The sequence below is a fragment of the Melanerpes formicivorus genome, unplaced genomic scaffold, assembly GCF_026170545.1.
Source record: "Melanerpes formicivorus ecotype bairdi unplaced genomic scaffold, bMelFor1.0.p_v2 SCAF_26, whole genome shotgun sequence".
Taxonomy (NCBI): Eukaryota; Metazoa; Chordata; class Aves; order Piciformes; family Picidae; genus Melanerpes; species Melanerpes formicivorus.
Window position 1 is genome coordinate 2237775 of NW_027142378.1, and position 18426 is coordinate 2256200.

General features: G+C 47.9%; 1 protein-coding gene across 1 annotated transcript in view; it reads left to right on the plus strand.

The window, feature by feature from the left end:
• COL19A1 (collagen type XIX alpha 1 chain) overlaps positions 1 to 18426 on the plus strand; it is a 226365-nt gene that overhangs the window by 169352 nt on the left and 38587 nt on the right. The window contains exons 19-31 of the mRNA XM_068153439.1: positions 3001 to 3063; positions 4855 to 4899; positions 6062 to 6097; positions 8526 to 8561; positions 8664 to 8717; positions 10624 to 10677; positions 11223 to 11276; positions 11977 to 12066; positions 12457 to 12501; positions 13217 to 13294; positions 14410 to 14445; positions 16734 to 16787; positions 16888 to 16941. Of these exons, the coding sequence (XP_068009540.1) occupies positions 3001 to 3063; positions 4855 to 4899; positions 6062 to 6097; positions 8526 to 8561; positions 8664 to 8717; positions 10624 to 10677; positions 11223 to 11276; positions 11977 to 12066; positions 12457 to 12501; positions 13217 to 13294; positions 14410 to 14445; positions 16734 to 16787; positions 16888 to 16941 (699 nt within the window). The remainder of the gene's footprint in view (positions 1 to 3000; positions 3064 to 4854; positions 4900 to 6061; positions 6098 to 8525; positions 8562 to 8663; positions 8718 to 10623; positions 10678 to 11222; positions 11277 to 11976; positions 12067 to 12456; positions 12502 to 13216; positions 13295 to 14409; positions 14446 to 16733; positions 16788 to 16887; positions 16942 to 18426) is intronic.

Genomic DNA, 18426 nt, shown 5'->3' on the forward strand with positions numbered 1-18426 from the left:
TGGCTGTGGCTGTGAGCAACCTGCTGTAGTGTGAGGTGTCCCTGCCCGTGGCTGATCCTTGAGGTCCTTTCCAACCCTGACAGTTCTATGATTCTATTTAAGGAGGCTGGAGTACAAGCCTTGCAAAGCATAATTTACTTTATCCATGCCCACAGTGGAGGAGAGCACTATAAATACAACTGCTGATTGCAGCAGCCAGTTGTGCTGAATGGCAAAGCAAGATCAGCAGGCTTGCTTTAATGAGGGTGAGGGCAACCTGCTGAGGAGAAACAGGAGCATTGCTCCTTAATGGGGTGGGAGACAGGGCTGGAGCATTTCTTCCCTCATTGTTTTATCCATTTCTCCTTTCTGCCTGTTCTTGCCTAGGCAGAAAATAGCATGGGCTATTTTTATATTCCTTCTTGTTAGGTCTTCTGTGCTTTCAGCTCAAATGAGCTGTGCTCTGTGTGTGTGTGTGTGTGCTCAACACATTCATTTTGATCTCTTTGTTAGGACAAGAAACTGGTTCTGCCCCACTCTCTAGGTTACAATACCTCAGTGATTTGTAAATGATGCTTTGTGATCTGTGGTCATACACTCCCCCAGGTCTCTGTTATCAACCTTTGCCTGGGCTTTCAAAGCCTCTCTTTGTCATCTTTTTGCTGCCTGGTTTTCCATACATAAGATGTAAGGTCATGGAATCATAGGCTTGGTTTGCAGACTGGAGAAGAGAAGGCTCCAGGGAGACCTAATACCAGCCTGCCAGTACCTGAAGGGGCTACAAGAAGGCTGCAGAGGGACTGTTTGCAAAGGCCTGCAGGGATAGGATGAGGTCAATGGCTTCAAAGTAGTGAAGAGCAGACTTAAATTGGATATTAGCAACAAGTTCTGTGCCCTGAAAGTGTTTGAGCACTAGAACAGGTTGCCCAGCGGGGTGGTTGAGGCCCCATGCCTGGGGATATTCAAGATGAAGCTTGACAGTGCTCTGGGCAACCTGATCTAGATGAGGATGTCCCTGTTGACTGCAGGGGGGTTAGACTAGATGACCTTTAGAAGTCCCTTCCAACCCAGGTGATTCTATGATTCTATGGTTGGAAAAGATCTTTAAGACCACTGAGCCCAACCCTTCTCTAACTCTACCAAGGCTGGAGCTAAACCATATCCCTCAGCACCACACCTCTGCCTTGTTGAAACACCTCCAGGGATGAGGATTCAGCCACCTCCCAGGGGAGCCTGTTCCAGGCTTTGCTAAATGCAGTCAAACCTGCATCTCTGCAGTCCTTCACTGCAGCTCCCAGTGCCTTGTAGTCCCTCTTGATGTTCTTCAGATTGCTCCAGCTGTGTTGCTGCCCACATGAAACAGCAGCAGTGGGTAAGAGTCAGTGAGATGTACAAGTTCAGACACAAGCCCCCAGAAAGCAGCTCACGCCTCTAGCTTGCAGGTCAGGATGGTAAATGGGTGCCCCTCTGTGCCTCCCAGAAGAGAGTCACTCACTACTACCCCAACACTTTCCCTTGTGGCTGAAGTAGTGATACAACAGGGAGCTGCTCTGCCCATCTTGCTTGGATCTGTGGGTCCACCAGATGCAGGCTCCTTGTCCTCCTCAGTCTACAGAGCTGTGGATCAGTTCTGTGGGGTCAGCTCAGGCTTTGAGGGAGGTTTCTTCCTCCTGCTAGTTCATGTCCTTCCAATTTGCCATTCCTCACCCTTGCTGGCTTTCCCTGTATCGCAGTATCACCAAGGTTGGAAGAGACCTCAAAGACCATCGAGTCCAACCTTTCACCACAGACCTCATAAACCCTGTTTCTGGTTGTGCTGGTGAGGGAGGCTGGGGCCTGGACCTTGGTCCTTAAGTCTATGTTTTCTTTGAGGAGCACTGCAGAGAGCCTGTTGATGATATTCGTAGATTCATAGAATGGTTTGGGTTGGAAGGAATCTTAAAGATCATCCAGTATCAACCCCGCTACCATGGACAGGGACACCTTCCACTAGCCCAGGCTGCTTTCCAGCAGGTCAGCCCCTACTGTGCAGGAGGTTGTTCCTCCCAGGGGCAGGACTCTATGTTTGGCCTTGCTGATCTTCAGCAGGCTCCCCCCTGCCCAACTCTCCAGCCTGTCCAGGTCTCACTGAACGACAGCACAACCTGCTGGGGAGTCAGCCACCCCTCCCAGTTTGGTGTCAGCAGCAAGAAGCAATTCATGCTGTGGACTGGATGTGCTGGACAAGGCACTTGCTGGCTATGACCTCATGTACCCTTCAAATCACAAAATCACACAGAATTGTCAGGGTTGGAAGGGACCTCAAGGATCATCCAGTTCCAACCCCCCTGGCCATGGGCAGGGACACCTCACACCAGCTCAGGTTGCTCAAGACCTCATTCAATGTGGCCTTGAACACTTCCAGGGATGAAGCTTCCACCACCTCCCTGGGCAACCTGTTCCAGTATCCCACCACTCTCACTGGAAACAATTTCTTCCTAATATTCCTTCATTCCTTCAAATATTCATCCTTGCACTTCACTGCTTGTAGCAGACTTCAATTAGCTCCATTTTACCTTTCCTCTTGCTCAGAAGTAACAACTGCTTGTGGTTCTGTTGTAGGAGAGAAGTGATGTTTTGTTTTGCTGTTCTTCTCCTACGTACTTGAGAAATGTGCTGTCACAATGAGCATGAAAAAAAACCACCCACCCAAAGCCACAACACATCCCTTTGCTTTGGCTTCAGGAGAGAAAAATCACACCTTTGCATAACAATGTTCACCACAGACATTTCCCTTCCCTGCTTTTGTTCAGCTCCTGCTAGTCTGACTGGAGTGTGAGTGCCTGACAAAGGATGTGTTGCTACAATACATCACTTAGATGTACTGCACAGGCATTTAGAATCCCTTTCTGGTAGTAAATTAGGACTTCTGCCTTCACAGGCTGGTAAATCACATGAAATGTTTGTGATAAATAAATTGTTACTGGAAACAAGTGGTGATGTGCTCTGTTCTCTGATCTGTGTGGTGCTGTTTCTTCCCAGAGCGATCCAAGGCTACTGGGATTACTTGGGACCCCAGGACCGAAAGGCCAGAAGGGAGACATGGTAAGCATTTTGGCTGGCTGACTTGTCACTGCCACTCTGTGCTCACTGTGTTGTGTTTGGTTTATCACAACGGTCTTTGATCTTAGATATCACTGCCTCTTGGATCTCTGTAGTCCAATAGCCACCTCATGATGCTGTCCTGCAGGTGCAACACGTCAGCTTTTCTTCTCTAATACAACATGAGGAGGAACTTCTTCATTGTGAGGGTCCAGAGCACTGGGACAGGATTCCCAGAGAGGTTGTGGAGTCTCCTCTGGAGAATTTTGAGACCCCTCTGGATGTGTTCATCTGTGACCTGTGCTGGATTCTCTGGTCCTGCTCTGGCAGGGGGCTTGGACTTGAAGATCTCCAGAGGTCCCTTCCAACATGACGATGATCAGAGGGCTGGAGCACCTCTCCTGTGAGGACAGACTGAAGGAGTTGGGGCTGTTCAGTCTGCAGAAGAGAAGGCTCCAAGGTGACCTCATTGTGGCCTTCCAGTATCTGAAGGGGGCCTACAGGAAGGCTGGGGAGGGACTTCTTAGGATATCAGGTAATGATAGGACTAGGGGGAATGGAATGAAGCTGGAGGTGGGGAGATTCAGGCTGGAGGTGAGGAGGAAGTTCTTCCCCATGAGAGTGGTGAAACCCTGGAATGGGTTGTCCAGGGAGGTGGTTGAGGCCCTGTCCCTGGAGTTGTTTAAGCCCAGGCTGGATGAGGCTCTGGCCAGGCTGCTCTAGTGTGGGGTGTCCCTGCCCGTGGCAGGGGGGTTGGAACTAGATGATCCTTGTGGTCCCTTCCAACCCTGACTGATTCTATGATTCTATGAACCCCTGACATCCTGTGATCCCGTGATAAGCATAAAGGGAAGATGCAGGAAGAATTATGAATGGCTTCTTTAACACTGTTTGAGGGGCAAAAAAGCTGGTTAAGGGGAAAAAAGACTCTTAGAAACATTAAAATTGAACCAATATTTTAACAGTAAAGTTTCTGAATATTTGAAGCAATTTCTCTGTAATGCTGGGACTTGCTCTGCAACATTTACTTATAGTCAGCCTTCAAAGATTATGTGGAGGTTAAATTCTGAATCCACACCTTGTGGCAGCACATACTTTACCTTTTTTTAGAGGCATCAACCCTGTTTAAATAGTTGAGTGGATTTTTAACAAGTGGATCACAGAATTGTCAGGGTTGAAGGGGACCCCAAGGATCATCCAGTTCCAATCCCCCTGCCATGGGCAGGGACACCTCACACTACAGCAGGTTGCTCACAGCCACATCCAGCCTGGCCTTCACAACCTCCAGGTATGAGGCTTCCACCACCTCCCTGGGCAACCTGTGCCAGTCTCTCACCACCCTCATGGGGAACAACTTCTTCCTCACATCCAATCTGAATCTACCCATTTCTAGCTTTGTTCCATTCCCCCCAGTCCTATCACTCTCTGACACCCTGAAAAGTCCCTCCCCAGCTTTCTTGTAGCCCCCTTCAGATAGTGGAAGGCCACCATTAGGTCTTCTCAGAGCCTTTAAATAGTTGGATGATTTTTTAACCACTGGATGCCTCTGTAAAGTTGATAGAAAAGGGAGAAGTGCTCCTGACAGGTGATAGACTCAACAACAGCTTTTGTTTAGAAGCCTGCTTGATCTGATACAGAAAACATCAAAGTGGATTTGCAGAGGGTTGAATCCTTTCATTGCAGTAAACATTAAGATTTTATTGCCTACACAGACCAAGGTACAGCTGAAGGAGGACTTTATTTGCATCTGTTAGAAGAGAGAAGGATTTAAATATGATCTCTTTTGTTTTAAAGGGTGAAAAAGGAGAACTGGGAATTGCTGGTCTGAAAGGAGAAAAGGTAAATTCCTTACTTCTGTGCTCATCTGTGAGACCAGAAGGGGACTGAAGAAGGTACTGATTATGAATCAAATCTTGAATACACACAGGATCAAGAAAATATATTGGGGAATGGGAGATGCTGTTGGTCTCTGAGTGTCCTTAGTCATTTCCTCAAGGGCCTCTTTGAGAGGGGCAAGCAAGCAAGTGAATTTCCCAGTTCCAACAGTTCACCAAGTCCTCAGCTTTAAGCATGTTCAGACTTCATCTCAATGCCACTCTGAAGTTATTTATTGTATATGAGTTTATGACAAGCAGTGCTCCAGGCTTGGGGCAGTGTGGCTGGAAAGCTGGCTGGCAGAAAGGGACCTGGGGCTTCTAATGGACAAGCAGATGAACAGGAGCCAGCAGTGCGCCCAGGTGGCCAAGAAAGCCAAAGGCATCCTGGCAGGGATCAGAAATGCTGTGTCCAGCAGGAGCAGGGAGGGGATTGTCCCCTGGGACTCATCATTGCTGTGACTACACCTCAAATATTGTATACAGTTTTGGGCACCTCAATACAAGAGAGACATTGAAGTGCTGGAGTGAGTGCAGAGGAGGGCAATGAAGCTGGGGAATAAATCTGATGAAGAGCAACTGAAGGAGCAGGGGATGGTTAGTTTGAAAGAGAGGAGGCTGAGGGGAGACCTCATTGCTGTCTACAACTACCTGAAAGGAGGTTGTGGAGAGGTTGGTGCTGGTCTCTTCTCACAGGTAATTAGTGACAGAACAAGAGGGAATGGCCTCAAGCTGCCAGTTTGGACTGGACAGTAGGAAAGAAAATTTCCCAAGAAGAGTGGTCAGGCATTGGAATGGGCTGGGCAGGGAGGTTGTGGAGTAGCCAAGCCTGGATGTGTTTAAAGATGGTTTGGATGTGGCACTTGGGGCTAGGGTTTAGGGGTGAGCCTTGTAGAGTAGGATTCTGGGTTGGACTTGGTGATCCTGAGGATCTTTTCCAGCCTGAATGTGTCTGTGATTCTGTAATTTCCTAACACATTGGATAACATTGATCCTTTTTCAAGTTACAAATATGATCTTCAATATCTGTATGAAAAACAACAGGAGTCAGACCTGTTCTTCAGACCCCTCACCAGCTTCACTGCCCTACTCAAATCTGTGCTGACCTCTTGCTTCTCTTTCCACAGGGAGAACCTGCTGCAAAAGGGGACAAGGGAGATCCAGTAAGTGTGGCCATGATTTGGAGCTCCAGATGGGAAGAATTTACACCTGATATGATTTTCCATCCTGTTTTCATGCTGTGATACTTTCCTTTGCACACTTTCAGTAGATTCAGTGATTCTGTAGGTTAGGATAGGTATTGTCTCCTTCTCACATGTGCATCGAGCTCACACAGGTTCCTTTGGAGAAGAGAAGACTCCCAGGAGACCTTACTGTGGCCTTCCAGTATCTGAAGGGGGACTACAGGAAAGGTGGGGAGGGATGTTTTAGGGTGTGGGGTAGTGATAGGACTGGGGGGAATGGATCCCAGCTAGAGGAGGGGAGATTTAGATTAGACATTAAGAAGAAGTTCTTCCCCATGAGGGTGGTGAGACACTGGCACAGGTTGCCCACGGAGGTGGTGGAAGCCTGGAAGATTTTGGGGCCAGGCTGAATGTGGCTCTGGGTAACCTGATCTAGTGGGAAGTGTCCCTGCCCATGGCAGGGGCGTTGGAACTAGAGGATTCTTGAGGTCCCTTCCAACCCTGATATTTCTGTGAAGAAAAACCAAATAGAGGTGCCCTGTTCTTCAGTTTAACAGTAGCTGCTGCAGTCCCTGATGTGATGTTGTTCCTTGGAGGTTTTTTCATTCATGCAATTCTTTTACACAATTGTTTCTGGGTTGACAGCAGGAGCAGGGAGGTCATTCTGTCCTGGGCTCAGCACTGGTTAGGCCACACCTTGAGTCCTGTGTCCAGTTCTGGGCTCCTTAGTTTAGGAAAGATGTTGAGTTGCTGGAAGGTGTCCAGAGAAGGGCAACAAAGCTGGGGAGGGGTCTGGAGCACAGCCCTGTGAGGAGAGGCTGAGGGAGCTGGGGTTGCTTAGCCTGGAGAAGAGGAGGCTCAGGGGAGATCTTCTTGCTCTCCACAACTACCTGAAGGGAAGTTGTAGCAAGGTGGGGCTTGGTCTGTTCTCCCAGGCAACCAGCACCAGAACAAGAGGACACAGTATCAGGCTGTGCCAGGGCAGGTTCAGGCTGAATGTTAGGAAGAAATTCTTCCCAGAGAGAGTGATTGCCCATTGGAATGGGCTGCCCAGGGATGTGGTGGAGTCACCATCATTGGAGGTGCTCAGGAGGAGACTGGATGGGGTGCTTGGTTGCATGGTTTAGTTGATTAGATGGTGTTGGGTGACAGGTTGGACTTGATGATCTCAAAGGTCTCTTCCAATCTGGTTAATTCTATTCTCTTCTCTTCTATTTTGCTTGGTTTGCCAGTTCTGAATGTGGTATTTAACACCAGGCAGCTCCCTTATAGCCATTTTCATGTGTGCACAATATTTTTTGTTACTTTGGGATCTTTTCAGAGCACTCTGAGAGTCTGTTTGCATCTCTTGCTTATTTTCTAATTAGCTATTGTCCTCTGTTCTGACATTTGACAAAACCCAGTTATGCTGGGTTTGATACACAGGAGAAGGTTGCTCAGCTACTTGTGATTAAGATTGTATAGGAGCCAAAATTAGACATGCTGTAATAATGTGTGGGTTTGGAGATGAATACTGGGACACCAGCAGAGACTTGGTAGTGAAGAATAGGCTTTAGAATCACAGAATCACAGAATCAGAGAATGGTTTGGGTTGGAAGCAATCTCCAAAGCTCATCCAGTCCAACCCCCCTGCAGTCAGAGGGACGTGCTCCACTACATCAGGTTGCTCAGAGCCTTGTTGAGCATGATCTTGAATATCTACAAGGATGGGCCTTCAACCACCTCCCTGGGCAACCTCTTGTAGTGTTCCAGCAACCTCGTGGTGCAGAACTTGTTCCTAACATGCAATCTCAATCTGCTCTGCTCTCATTTCCAACCATTGCCCCTCATCACTGCAGGCCTTTGCAAACTGTCTCTCTCCATCCTTCTTGTAGCCCTGCTCAGGTACTGGAAAGTTGTTCTAAGGTCTCCCTACAGCCTTCTCTTCTCCAGGCTGAACACGCCCCAGCTCCCTCAGCCTATCCCATAGGAGAGGTGCTCCAGCCCCCTGATGAACTTGATGGCCACTCCATCAGGTCCATGTCTTTCCTGTGTTGAGGGCTGTAGAGCTGGATGCAGTACTCCAGGTGAGGTCTCACCAGAGCAGAGTGGCAGAATCACTTCTTGATCTTCTGGCCACGATGCTTTTGATGCACCCTAATGTCCTAAAGAAAAAAATGCTTGAAAACAAAGCAGCTCTGAAGCTCTTCAGCTTCTCTGCTTTCAGAGCATTTTTCATTCAAGAAGCAGGAAAACCTGCCAGCAGAATTAGTTTGAAAGAGTTTGTACAAAGCAGCAGGGACTCTGTAATCTTTCTCAAGGTTTGCAAACTGTATTATAACATTTTTGGGGGGGACTAGAAAACGAAGCTCTTGGTTGATCTTTGTTAAACTTTTAACTTCTTATGGATTCTACCTGCTATTTTCAGGGAGAAACTGGACTGGAGGGATCAAAAGGAGATAAGGTAGTTTTTGCTTCTCTCATACACAGTATGCACATCACTGGTGGACAGAAATAATGCTGAGAGTAAATGTGTATATATATCTTTTTATATTCCTTCAAATAGGGTGAAACAGGAGACCCTGGACCACCTGGTCTTGTTGGGAGTCCAGGATCAATGGTAAGTGGAAGTTAATTCTGTTGTGTTAACAACCATTACATCTTATGCTGCTCTGCAAGAGGGCTCTGAGTGCTGCCAGCTTGTTAGGTAAAATAAAAGGGCAGGGAATGCAAATGCTTTTTTTATATATATATATAAATGATTATGCCTGGCTCATGGCTATTTTAGTTCCTAAAGTTCTTGATGGTCCCAGTGTCCTTTTCACACCCAATAGCAATTTATTTGCATCCTACCATTTTCTGTTCAAGATCTGTGGAAAATTTTCCAGTCACAGTCTGCAACTACCACACTCAGCAAGGAATAGAATAGGATAGGATAGGATAGGATAGGATAGGATAGGATAGAATAGAATAGAATAGAATAGAATAGAATAGAATAGAATAGAATAGAATAGAATAGAATAGGATAGACTAGACCAGACCAGGTTGGAAGAGACTTTCAAGATCATTGTGTCCAACCTATCATCCAACACCACCTAATCAAGTAAACCATGCAACCAAGCACCCTGTCAAGTCTCCTCCTGAACACTTCCAGTGACAGCGACTCCACCACCTCCCTGGGCAGCCCATTCCAATGGGCAATCACTCTCTCTGTGTAAAACTTCCTCCTAACCTCCAGCCTGAACCTCCCCTGGTGCAGCCTGAGACTGTGTCCTCTTGTTCTGGTGCTGGTTGCCTGGGAGAAGAGACCAACCTCTGCCTGTCTACACCCCCCCTTAAGGTAGTTGTAGACAGCAATAAGGTCACCCCTGAGTCTCCTCTTCTCCAGGCTAAGCAGCCCCAGCTCCCTCAGCCTCTCCTCACAGGGCTGTGTTCCAAGCCCCTCACCAACTTTGTTGCCCTTCTCTGGACTCGTTCCAGCAAGTCAACCTCCTTCCTAAACTGAGGGGTCCACAACTGGACACAGGACTCGAGGTGTGGCCTAACCAGTGCAGTGTACAGGGGCAGAATGACCTCCCTGCTCCTGCTGGCCACACTGTTCTTGATGCAGGCCAGGATGCCATTGGCCCTCTTGGCTGCCTGGGCACACTGCAGGCTCATGTTCATCCTACCATCAGCCAGCACCCCCAGGTCCCTCTCTGCCTGGCTGCTCTCAGCCACTCTGACCCCAGCCTGTAGCACTGCATGGGGTTGTTGTGGCCAATGTGTAGAACCTGGCACTTGGATGTGTTCAATCTCCTGCCCTTGGACTCTGCCCATCTGTCCAGCCTGTTGAGGTCCCTCTGCAGAGCCTCTCTACCCTCCAGCAGATCAACTCCTGCCCCAGCTTGGTGTCATCAGCAAATTCACTGCTGATGGACTCAATGCCCTCATCCAGATCTTCAGTGAAGATGTTAATGAGCACAGGGCCCAGCACTGATCCCTGGGGGACTCCACTACTGACTGGTTGCCAGCTGGCTGTGGCACCATTCACCACCACTCTCTGGGCTCGGCCATCCAGCCAGTTCCTAATGCAAAGCTCTAAAATTGTTTGGTCACTCAAGAATATGAGCACCCATTACAAATCCACTGGTGGCTGGGGGTATTTTCTTCATCCATCTGGATGTGCTCCTCTGTGACCTGAGCTAGATTATATGGCCCTGCTCTGGCAGGGGGGTTGGACTCGATGATCTCTTTGGGTCCCTTCCAGCCCCTGACATCCTGTGAGCCTGTGTGTTCCTATGGTCCTTTGCATTTGCCTCTACTTGCTTTGTGTGCATCTGATTTTGTATGCATCAGTCCCAAATAGAGATTGGATGAAGCACTAAATTAAGGGAGAATGAGCACACTCTGTATTTCTTACTCCAGGTAAAAAGATCATTCTTAATGCTAGTTGTTTTAATCTATCTTTATGTGAGAACTCTTAACACCAAATTACAAGAGACCTACTGACTTTTACCTCATGCCTCTGTTATATCATTTCACAGGGACTGCAAGGACCTCCAGGACCTGTTGGACCCAGGGGACTGCCAGGAGAAGTTGTAGGTATTGGGTAGTTGCACCAAGCTGTGGAAGTGGTGGGTGTGAATGGTTAGCCAGTGAAGTGGTACCACAGAATCATTAAGGTTGGAAAAGACCTCTGAGATCATCAGCACCAACCACCAGCCCAACACCAGCCACCAGCTCAACACCAACCATAACCCAACACCAACCACCAGCCCAACACCAACCATCAGCCCAACACCAACCATAACCCAATCACCAACCATCAGCTCAACACCAACCACCAGCCCAACACGAACCATAACCCAACACCAACCACCAGCCCAACACCAACCATCAACCCACTGAATGGGCTTGATGAAGCACTGAGCAACCTGGGCTAGTGTAAGGTGTCCCTGCCCATGGCAGAGGGGTTGGAAGTGGATGACCTTTGAGGTCCCTCCCAACCCAACCCATTCTATATGACTCTATGAGTACTAATGCACAGTAAATCAGTGTAAACTCATTTTCAGCTGTGGTTTTAGCTAAAATCTTTAAAGAAGCAGCTATGAAAGTGTACAGTTCTGTTTTGTATTAATTCCAGGGCTTACCAGGAGAACCTGGAGGACCAGGAAACCCAGGAGTGAAAGGAGACAAGGTATGTCATTTTTAATTCAGAGCATATCAGTCTGGCATCTCTTGAAATAACCTTCCCCTCAATTTAAGAAGGACATTGAGACACTTGAAGGAGTCCAGAGAAGGGCAACAAAGCTGGGGAGGGGTCTGGAGCACAGCCCTGTGAGGAGAGGCTGAGGGAGCTGGGGCTGCTTAGCCTGGAGAAGAGGAGGCTCAGGGGAGACCTTCTTGCTCTCTACAACTACCTGAAGGGAGGTCATAGCCAGGTGGGGGTTGGTCTCTTCTCCCAGGCAAGCAGCACCAGAACAAGAGGACACAGTCTCAAGCTGTGCCAGGGGAGGTTTAAGCTCAAGATGAGAAAGTTCTTCCCAGAGTGAGTGATTTGCCTTTGGAATGTGCTGCCCAGGGAGGTGGTGGAGTCCCCATCCCTGGAGGTGTTCAAGACAGGCTTGGATGTGGCACTTGGAGCCATGGTTTAGCTGTCAGGTGGTGTTAGGTATTAGGTAATAGGTTGGAGTTGATGATCTCTGAGGTCTTTTCCAACCTGGTTGATTCTATGACTGTATGATCATTCTGTGGTGCATCTGCATGGCTGCTCGGGGAACTGGTTTTAAAATGCAGAAGCAGGAACCCTTTCTCCTTGGAGATGCCACAGGCCAGCCTGGCAAACCCTTTCTGGAACACCTCAATATTTCAATTCCTGATTCAAATTTGTCTTCTAGGGGGACTCTGGGGGAATTGTGGGACCTCCTGGACAGCCAGGGCCAAAAGGTGATGTGGGGCCACCTGGGCCAAGCCTGCCTGGCACACCAGTAAGTCCATTCTCTGATAAAAAATAAAGCTTTCAGTGCTTGTGGGGAAACAGCTGTTAGAGACTTCTCTTTTTTTGCAGTGAAAGAAATCAGAAGGAGTATTAATTCATTATTCTGGGGGGAGGGAAGCTTCTTGTAGTGGTTAAGTGCAGCAAAACCAGAGACTGGGTGGAAAAAAAGCCAGTGCAAGGCTCACTGGTGGCAGTGGGATTAACATGGAGACATCTGTGTGAGCCTGTCAGAGTTCATTTGTATGGATGGAATTATTCTGCCAGGAGCATTCTTCTACTGCCTTTTCATTTCAGAACATCTGGGGGTAGGGTGGTGGTGGTTTCTGTGTCATGATTTAGGTTTATTCCCTTCTTCTGTTGTTTGTTTGGTTGCTTTTAGGGTCCCACTGGTACTCCTGGAAACCCAGGTCCAAGGGGACCAAAGGTATGAGCAATGTTTTATTTCTGTTTCATAATGAAACTAGTTCCCATCTAGGACCCCCAAAAGTGTCCCCAAGACCTTCTAGGACTCCCCAGAGTGTCCCCAAACCCCTCTGGGACCCCCTACAGTGTCCCAAAGCCCCCTCAAAATGTCGCCAGACCCCTCCAGGACTCCCCAAAGCATCTCTAATCTCCTCTAGGACCCTCAAAAGTGTCCCTAAACCCCTCTGGGACCCCCCCAAAGTGTTCCCAAGCACCTGAAAATGTCCCCAAGCCTCTCAAAGTGTCCCCAGGCCCTTTTAGGACTCCCCAGAGTGTCCCCAAACCCCCCTAAAAACATCCCCAAGCACCTCCAAAGTGTCCCCAAACCCCTCTAGGACTCCCAAAAGTGTCCTCAAGCCCTTCCAGGGCTCCCCAAAGTGTCCCTAAACCTCTCTAGGAGCCCACCAAAGTGTCCCCAGGCACCTCCAGAATGTCTCCAAGCCCCTCAAAGTGTCCCCAAACCCTTCTAGGACCCCCAAAAGTGTCCCCAAGCCCTTCTAGTACTCCCCAAAGTGTCCCTAAACCCCTCTAGGATGCCCCCAAAATGTCCCTCCCCCAAATGTCCCCAAGCCCCCCCAAACACCCTATAGTGTCCCCACACCCCTTTAGGACCCCCTCAAAGTGTCCTTTTTTGTCAGCCAGCCTTCTTGTAACTGGAAGCCTTGTACCTTTCTTAGGGAGAAAGAGGACTACCTGGCGTACAAGGAGCCCCTGGGGAGATGGGGCCCCCTGGAATAGGCATCCAGGGCTCTCCAGTAAGTATTCCAGGCTTTGGGATTCTCATTGCACCGCTGAGAGGCAGCACCAAGCAAACAAGGCTTAGGAGAAAGCCCTGGCAGGAACTCCCTTCTGACTCAGCTCCCAGCTCAACTTCTTGGCCTTTTCTCCAGACCCAGAGTTTCCTAGCAGGATCCTACAGGTCCTACAAGTGTGATTACTGATTGAGTTTCCTAGCAGGATTCTATATGTCCTAGAAGTGTGATTACTGATTGAGTTTCCTAGCAGGATCCTACAGGTCCCAGAAGTGTGACTACTGATTGAGTTTCCTAGCAGGATCCTACAGGTCCTAGAAGTGTGATTACTGGTTGAGTTTCCAAGCAGGATCCTATAGGTCCTAGAAGTGTGATTACTGATTGAGTTTCCTAGCAGGATTCTATAGGTCCCAGAAGTGTGATTACTGATTGACTTTACTAGCAGGATCCTATAGATCCTAGAAGTGTGATTACTGATTGAGTTTCCTAGCAGGATTCTGTAAGTCTTCAAAGTGTGGCTACTGATTATTTTGTGTTTCCTATCAGGATTCTACAGGTTCTTAAACTGTGATTAATGAATATTTTGAGTTTCCTAGCAGGATTCTATAGGTCCTAGAAGAGTGACTAGTGATTATTTTGAGTTTCCTAGCAGGATCCTACAGGTCCTAGAAGTGTGATTACTGATTGCGTTTCCTAGCAGGATCCTATAGGTCCCAGAAGTGTGACAGTTGATTGAGTTTCTAGCAGGATTCTATAGGCTCTTAAACTGTGACTAATGAATATTTTGAGTTTCCTAGCAGGATCTAATAGGTCCTAGAAGAGTGGCTACTGATTACTTTGAGTTTCCTAGCAGGATCCTATAGGTCCTAGAAGAGTGACTAGTGATTACTTTGAGTTTCCTAGCAGGATCCTACAGGTCCTAGAAGTGTGACTCCTGATTACTTTGAGCTTTCTAGCAGGATTCTGTAGGTCTTTAAACTGTTACTGTTGAATAGTTTCAGCTTCCTGGCAGGATTCTATAGGTCTTTAAAGTGTGACTATTGAATAGTTTGAGTTTCCTAGCAGGATTCTGTAGGTCTTTAAAGTATGACTCCTGATTATTTTGAGTTTTCTTGCAGGGTCCTATGGGTCCAGCTGGATCAACAGGAGTGCAGGTAGGATGGAGTTCTTCCCTTTAATATTAAAACAATGAATAATAATTTAGTTTAAGAAGTTTATAGTAAAATATAATAAAATAGAGTTGGTGAGTTGGGGAGTTTGGAACACAAGCCCTATGAAGAGAGGCTGGGGGTGTTTAGCCTGGAGAAGAGGAGGCTCAGGGAAGACCTTCTTGTTCTCTACAACTCCCTGCAGGGAGGTAGTAGCCAGGTGGGAGTTGGTCTCTTCTCCCAGGCAACCAGCACCAGAACAAGAGGACACAGTCTCAAGCTGTGCCAGGGGAGGTTCAGATTGGATGTTAGGAAGAAATTCTTCCCAGAGAGAGAGATTGGCCAATGGAATGTGCTGCCCAGGGAGGTGATGGAGTCACCATCATTGGAGGTGTTTAGGAGGAGACTGGATGGGGTGCTTGGTGCCATGGTTTAGTTGATTAGATGGTGTTGGATGATGGGTTGGACTTGATGATCTTGAAGGTCTCTTCCAACCTGGTTTGTTCCATTCTATTCTAAACCAAAATAAACATAAAATAGAAGAGAATAAAACAAAATAAAAGCTATGGACTAGAATGGGGTACCCTAAAATACAGAAAATAGAACAAAACAAGATAAATAAAATTAAATCAGTAAAATAAAAGAGAATAAAATGAAATAAAAGAAATATCATAAACTAACCCAGAATAAAATAAAATAAGATCTCTAAAATAGAATAAAATAACAAACTGGAGAGGAGAGGAGAGGTTCGGAGAGGTTCGGAGAGGGGAGGGGAGGGGAGGGGAGGGGAGGGGAGGGGAGAGGGGAGGGGAGGGGAGGGGAGGGGAGGGGAGGGGAGGGGAGGGAGAGGAGAGGAGAGGAGAGGAGAGGAGAGGAGAGGAGAGGAGAGGAGAGGAGAGGAGAGGAGAGGAGAGGAGAGGAGAGGAGAGGAGAGGAGAGGAGAGGAGAGGAGAGGAGAGGAGAGGAGAGGAGAGGAGAGGAGAGGAGAGGAGAGGAGAGGAGAGGAGAGGAGAGGAGAGGAGAGGAGAGGAGAGGAGAGGAGAGGAGAGGAGAGGAGAGGAGAGGAGAGGAGAGGAGAGGAGAGGAGAGGAGAGGAGAGGAGAGGAGAGGAGAGGAGAGGAGAGGAGAGGAGAGGAGAGGAGAGGAGAGGAGAGGAGAGGAGAGGAGAGGAGAGGAGAGGAGAGGAGAGGAGAGGAGAGGAGAGGAGAGGAGAGGAGAGGAGAGGAGAGGAGAGGAGAGGAGAGGAGAGGAGAGGAGAGGAGAGGAGAGGAGAGGAGAGGAGAGGTTCGGAGAGGAGAGGTTCGGAGAGGAGAGGTTCGGAGAGGAGAGGAGAGGTTCGGAGAGGAGAGGAGAGGTTCGGAGAGGAGAGGTTCGGAGAGGTTCGGAGAGGTTCGGAGAGGAGAGGAGAGGAGAGGAGAGGAGAGGAGAGGAGAGGAGAGGAGAGGAGAGGAGAGGAGAGGAGAGGAGAGGAGAGGAGAGGAGAGGAGAGGAGAGGTTCAGAGAGGAGAGGAGAGGAGAGGAGAGGAGAGGTTCAGAGAGGAGAGGAGAGGAGAGGAGAGGTTCAGAGAGGAGAGGAGAGGAGAGGTTCAGAGAGGAGAGGAGAGGTTCAGAGAGGAGAGGAGAGGAGAGGAGAGGAGAGGTTCAGAGAGGAGAGGTTCGGAGAGGAGAGGTTCGGAGAGGAGAGGAGAGGAGAGGTTCGGAGAGGAGAGGTTCGGAGAGGAGAGGAGAGGAGAGGAGAGGAGAGGAGAGGAGAGGAGAGGAGAGGAGAGGAGAGGAGAGGAGAGGAGAGGAGAGGAGAGGAGAGGAGAGGAGAGGAGAGGAGAGGAGAGGAGAGGAGAGGAGAGGAGAGGAGAGGAGAGGAGAGGAGAGGAGAGGAGGAGAGGAGAGGATTAAATAAATAAATAAACTAACCTAGAATAAAATAAAATAAGATATAAAATGGAATGAAATAACAAAATGTAGAAAATAGGGTAGAAGAAAATCAAATAAAGAAAGAAAATAGAATAAAACAGCATAGAATAAAATAAGAAAAGTCTAAAATGGAATAAAATAAAACATGCAAAATAGAATAGAATAACCTGCAATTAAATAAATAAATAAAGTAAACTAGGTTAAATAAATAAATAACATTAAATTGAATAAAATAAATCAATTAAATAGACCAAGATAGCATAGAATGGAATAAAAAATAGGGGGAAAAAATGGAATAAAATAAAATATAGTAGAATCAAATCAAATAAGTCAATGAAATTAAATACAATCCTGAAATCATAAATGATCTTTCCTGCTCTTAGGGCCCTAGGGGACCCCCAGGATTGCCAGGAACTCCAGGTACCCCTGGGATTAATGTAAGTGGCAATTCTCTCTATATATATACAGTAAAAAAAAACCCTGTAATATGTCCCTTACCAACAATTCGAGGCTGTCAAATGTTCCCTTTCCTTCCAGGGCACTCCAGGAAGAGATGGCAAGCCAGGCCTGCCAGGCCCTCCAGGTGATCCTGTACGTATGCATAGAGAGCTTCTGCATCTATTCTGCTGCAAATATATCCCATTTCAAGGAAGGGAGATAACCTACAGAGCCTTAAAGTCCAATTGATCACATTAATTTGATTTTTCAATGATTAAATCCTTGGTCTTCCCTCCCCCTTCCACCCCCCCCACCCCCCCCACCCCCCCCCAAATTGATTCTGTTGAAGTAGAAATTAAACTTATGTTGCTGTATGCAAGAAAACCACCTTGGTTTAAGGTGGTGCAGTTTGTATGCTAAAGCTTCTGCCAGGCAAAGCATTCCTCAGCCTCAGAAGATGTTCTGGGGGAAGTCACTTCTCACAGGCATCAGTACAGGCTGGGGGCTGCTCTGCTGGAAAGCAGCTCCATGGAGAAAGACCTCAGAGTGCTGGTGGATAGCAAGTTCTGCATGGGACAGCAATGTGCCCTGGTGGCCAAGAGAGCCAATGGCATCCTGGGGGGCATCAAGAAAAGTGTGGCCAGCAGGGCTAAGGAAGTTCTCCTGCCCCTCTACTCTGCCCTGCCTAGACCACACCTAGAATACAGTGTCCAGTTTGGGGCTCCCCAGTTCAGGGGAGACAGAGACCTGCTGGAGAGAGTCCAACAGAAAGCCACAAGTGTGATTAGGGGACTTGAGCATCTCCCTTATGAAGAGAGGCTGAGAGCCCTGGGGCTATTTAGTCTGAGAAGAGAAGGCTGAGAGAAGATCTGATCAATGCCTATCAATATCTGAGGGGTGGGTGTCAAGTGGAGGGGGCCAAGCTCTTTTCGGTGGTGCACAGTAACAAGTCAAGGACCAATGGATACAAACTTGAACAGAGAAGGTTTCACCTCAAGATGAGGAGCCCTGGAGCAGGCTGCCCAGAGAGGTTGTGGAGTCTTCTTCTCTGGAGACTTTCAAAACCCATCTGGATGCATTCCTCTGCAGACTACCCAAGGGAATCCTACTTTTGGCAGGGGGGTTGGACCCAATGATCCCTGGAGGTTGCTTCCTACCTCTAATGTACTGTGTGATACTGTGCCGCTGTGAAAAGTTTGGGGATTCTGAAGCTAATTTTGGTGTGCCCCACCAAGAAGACATCTATTTGAAATGGAATTCTGAGAACACTTAGTTTCTGAGGCAATAAATTCCCTTTAGCACTAACAAAATCAAAAGCACTAATTAAATGCTGACCCTTTACCATGCTTGAGGAGTTATCATCTCCTCTTGGGTATGTATTAGAGCAATGATTTGATTTGAACAGTTGTGTAGCTTTCCAGATTTTATGGAGTTCAGCAGAACAGGACCTAAAACCAAGCCTGCAAATGCCTCAGACCAAACTGTAGCTGTAAAGATAATTGATCATTTCACATGGGAGTCAGGAGAGTCCAATGTGCATAGATGCAAAACAAAGGCAAAACTTCAGCTGTTACTCCTGCTCCTGCCTGCAGTCGCTACAAGTACCTCAGAGCTTCCAAAAAGCAAATTTCTCTTTAG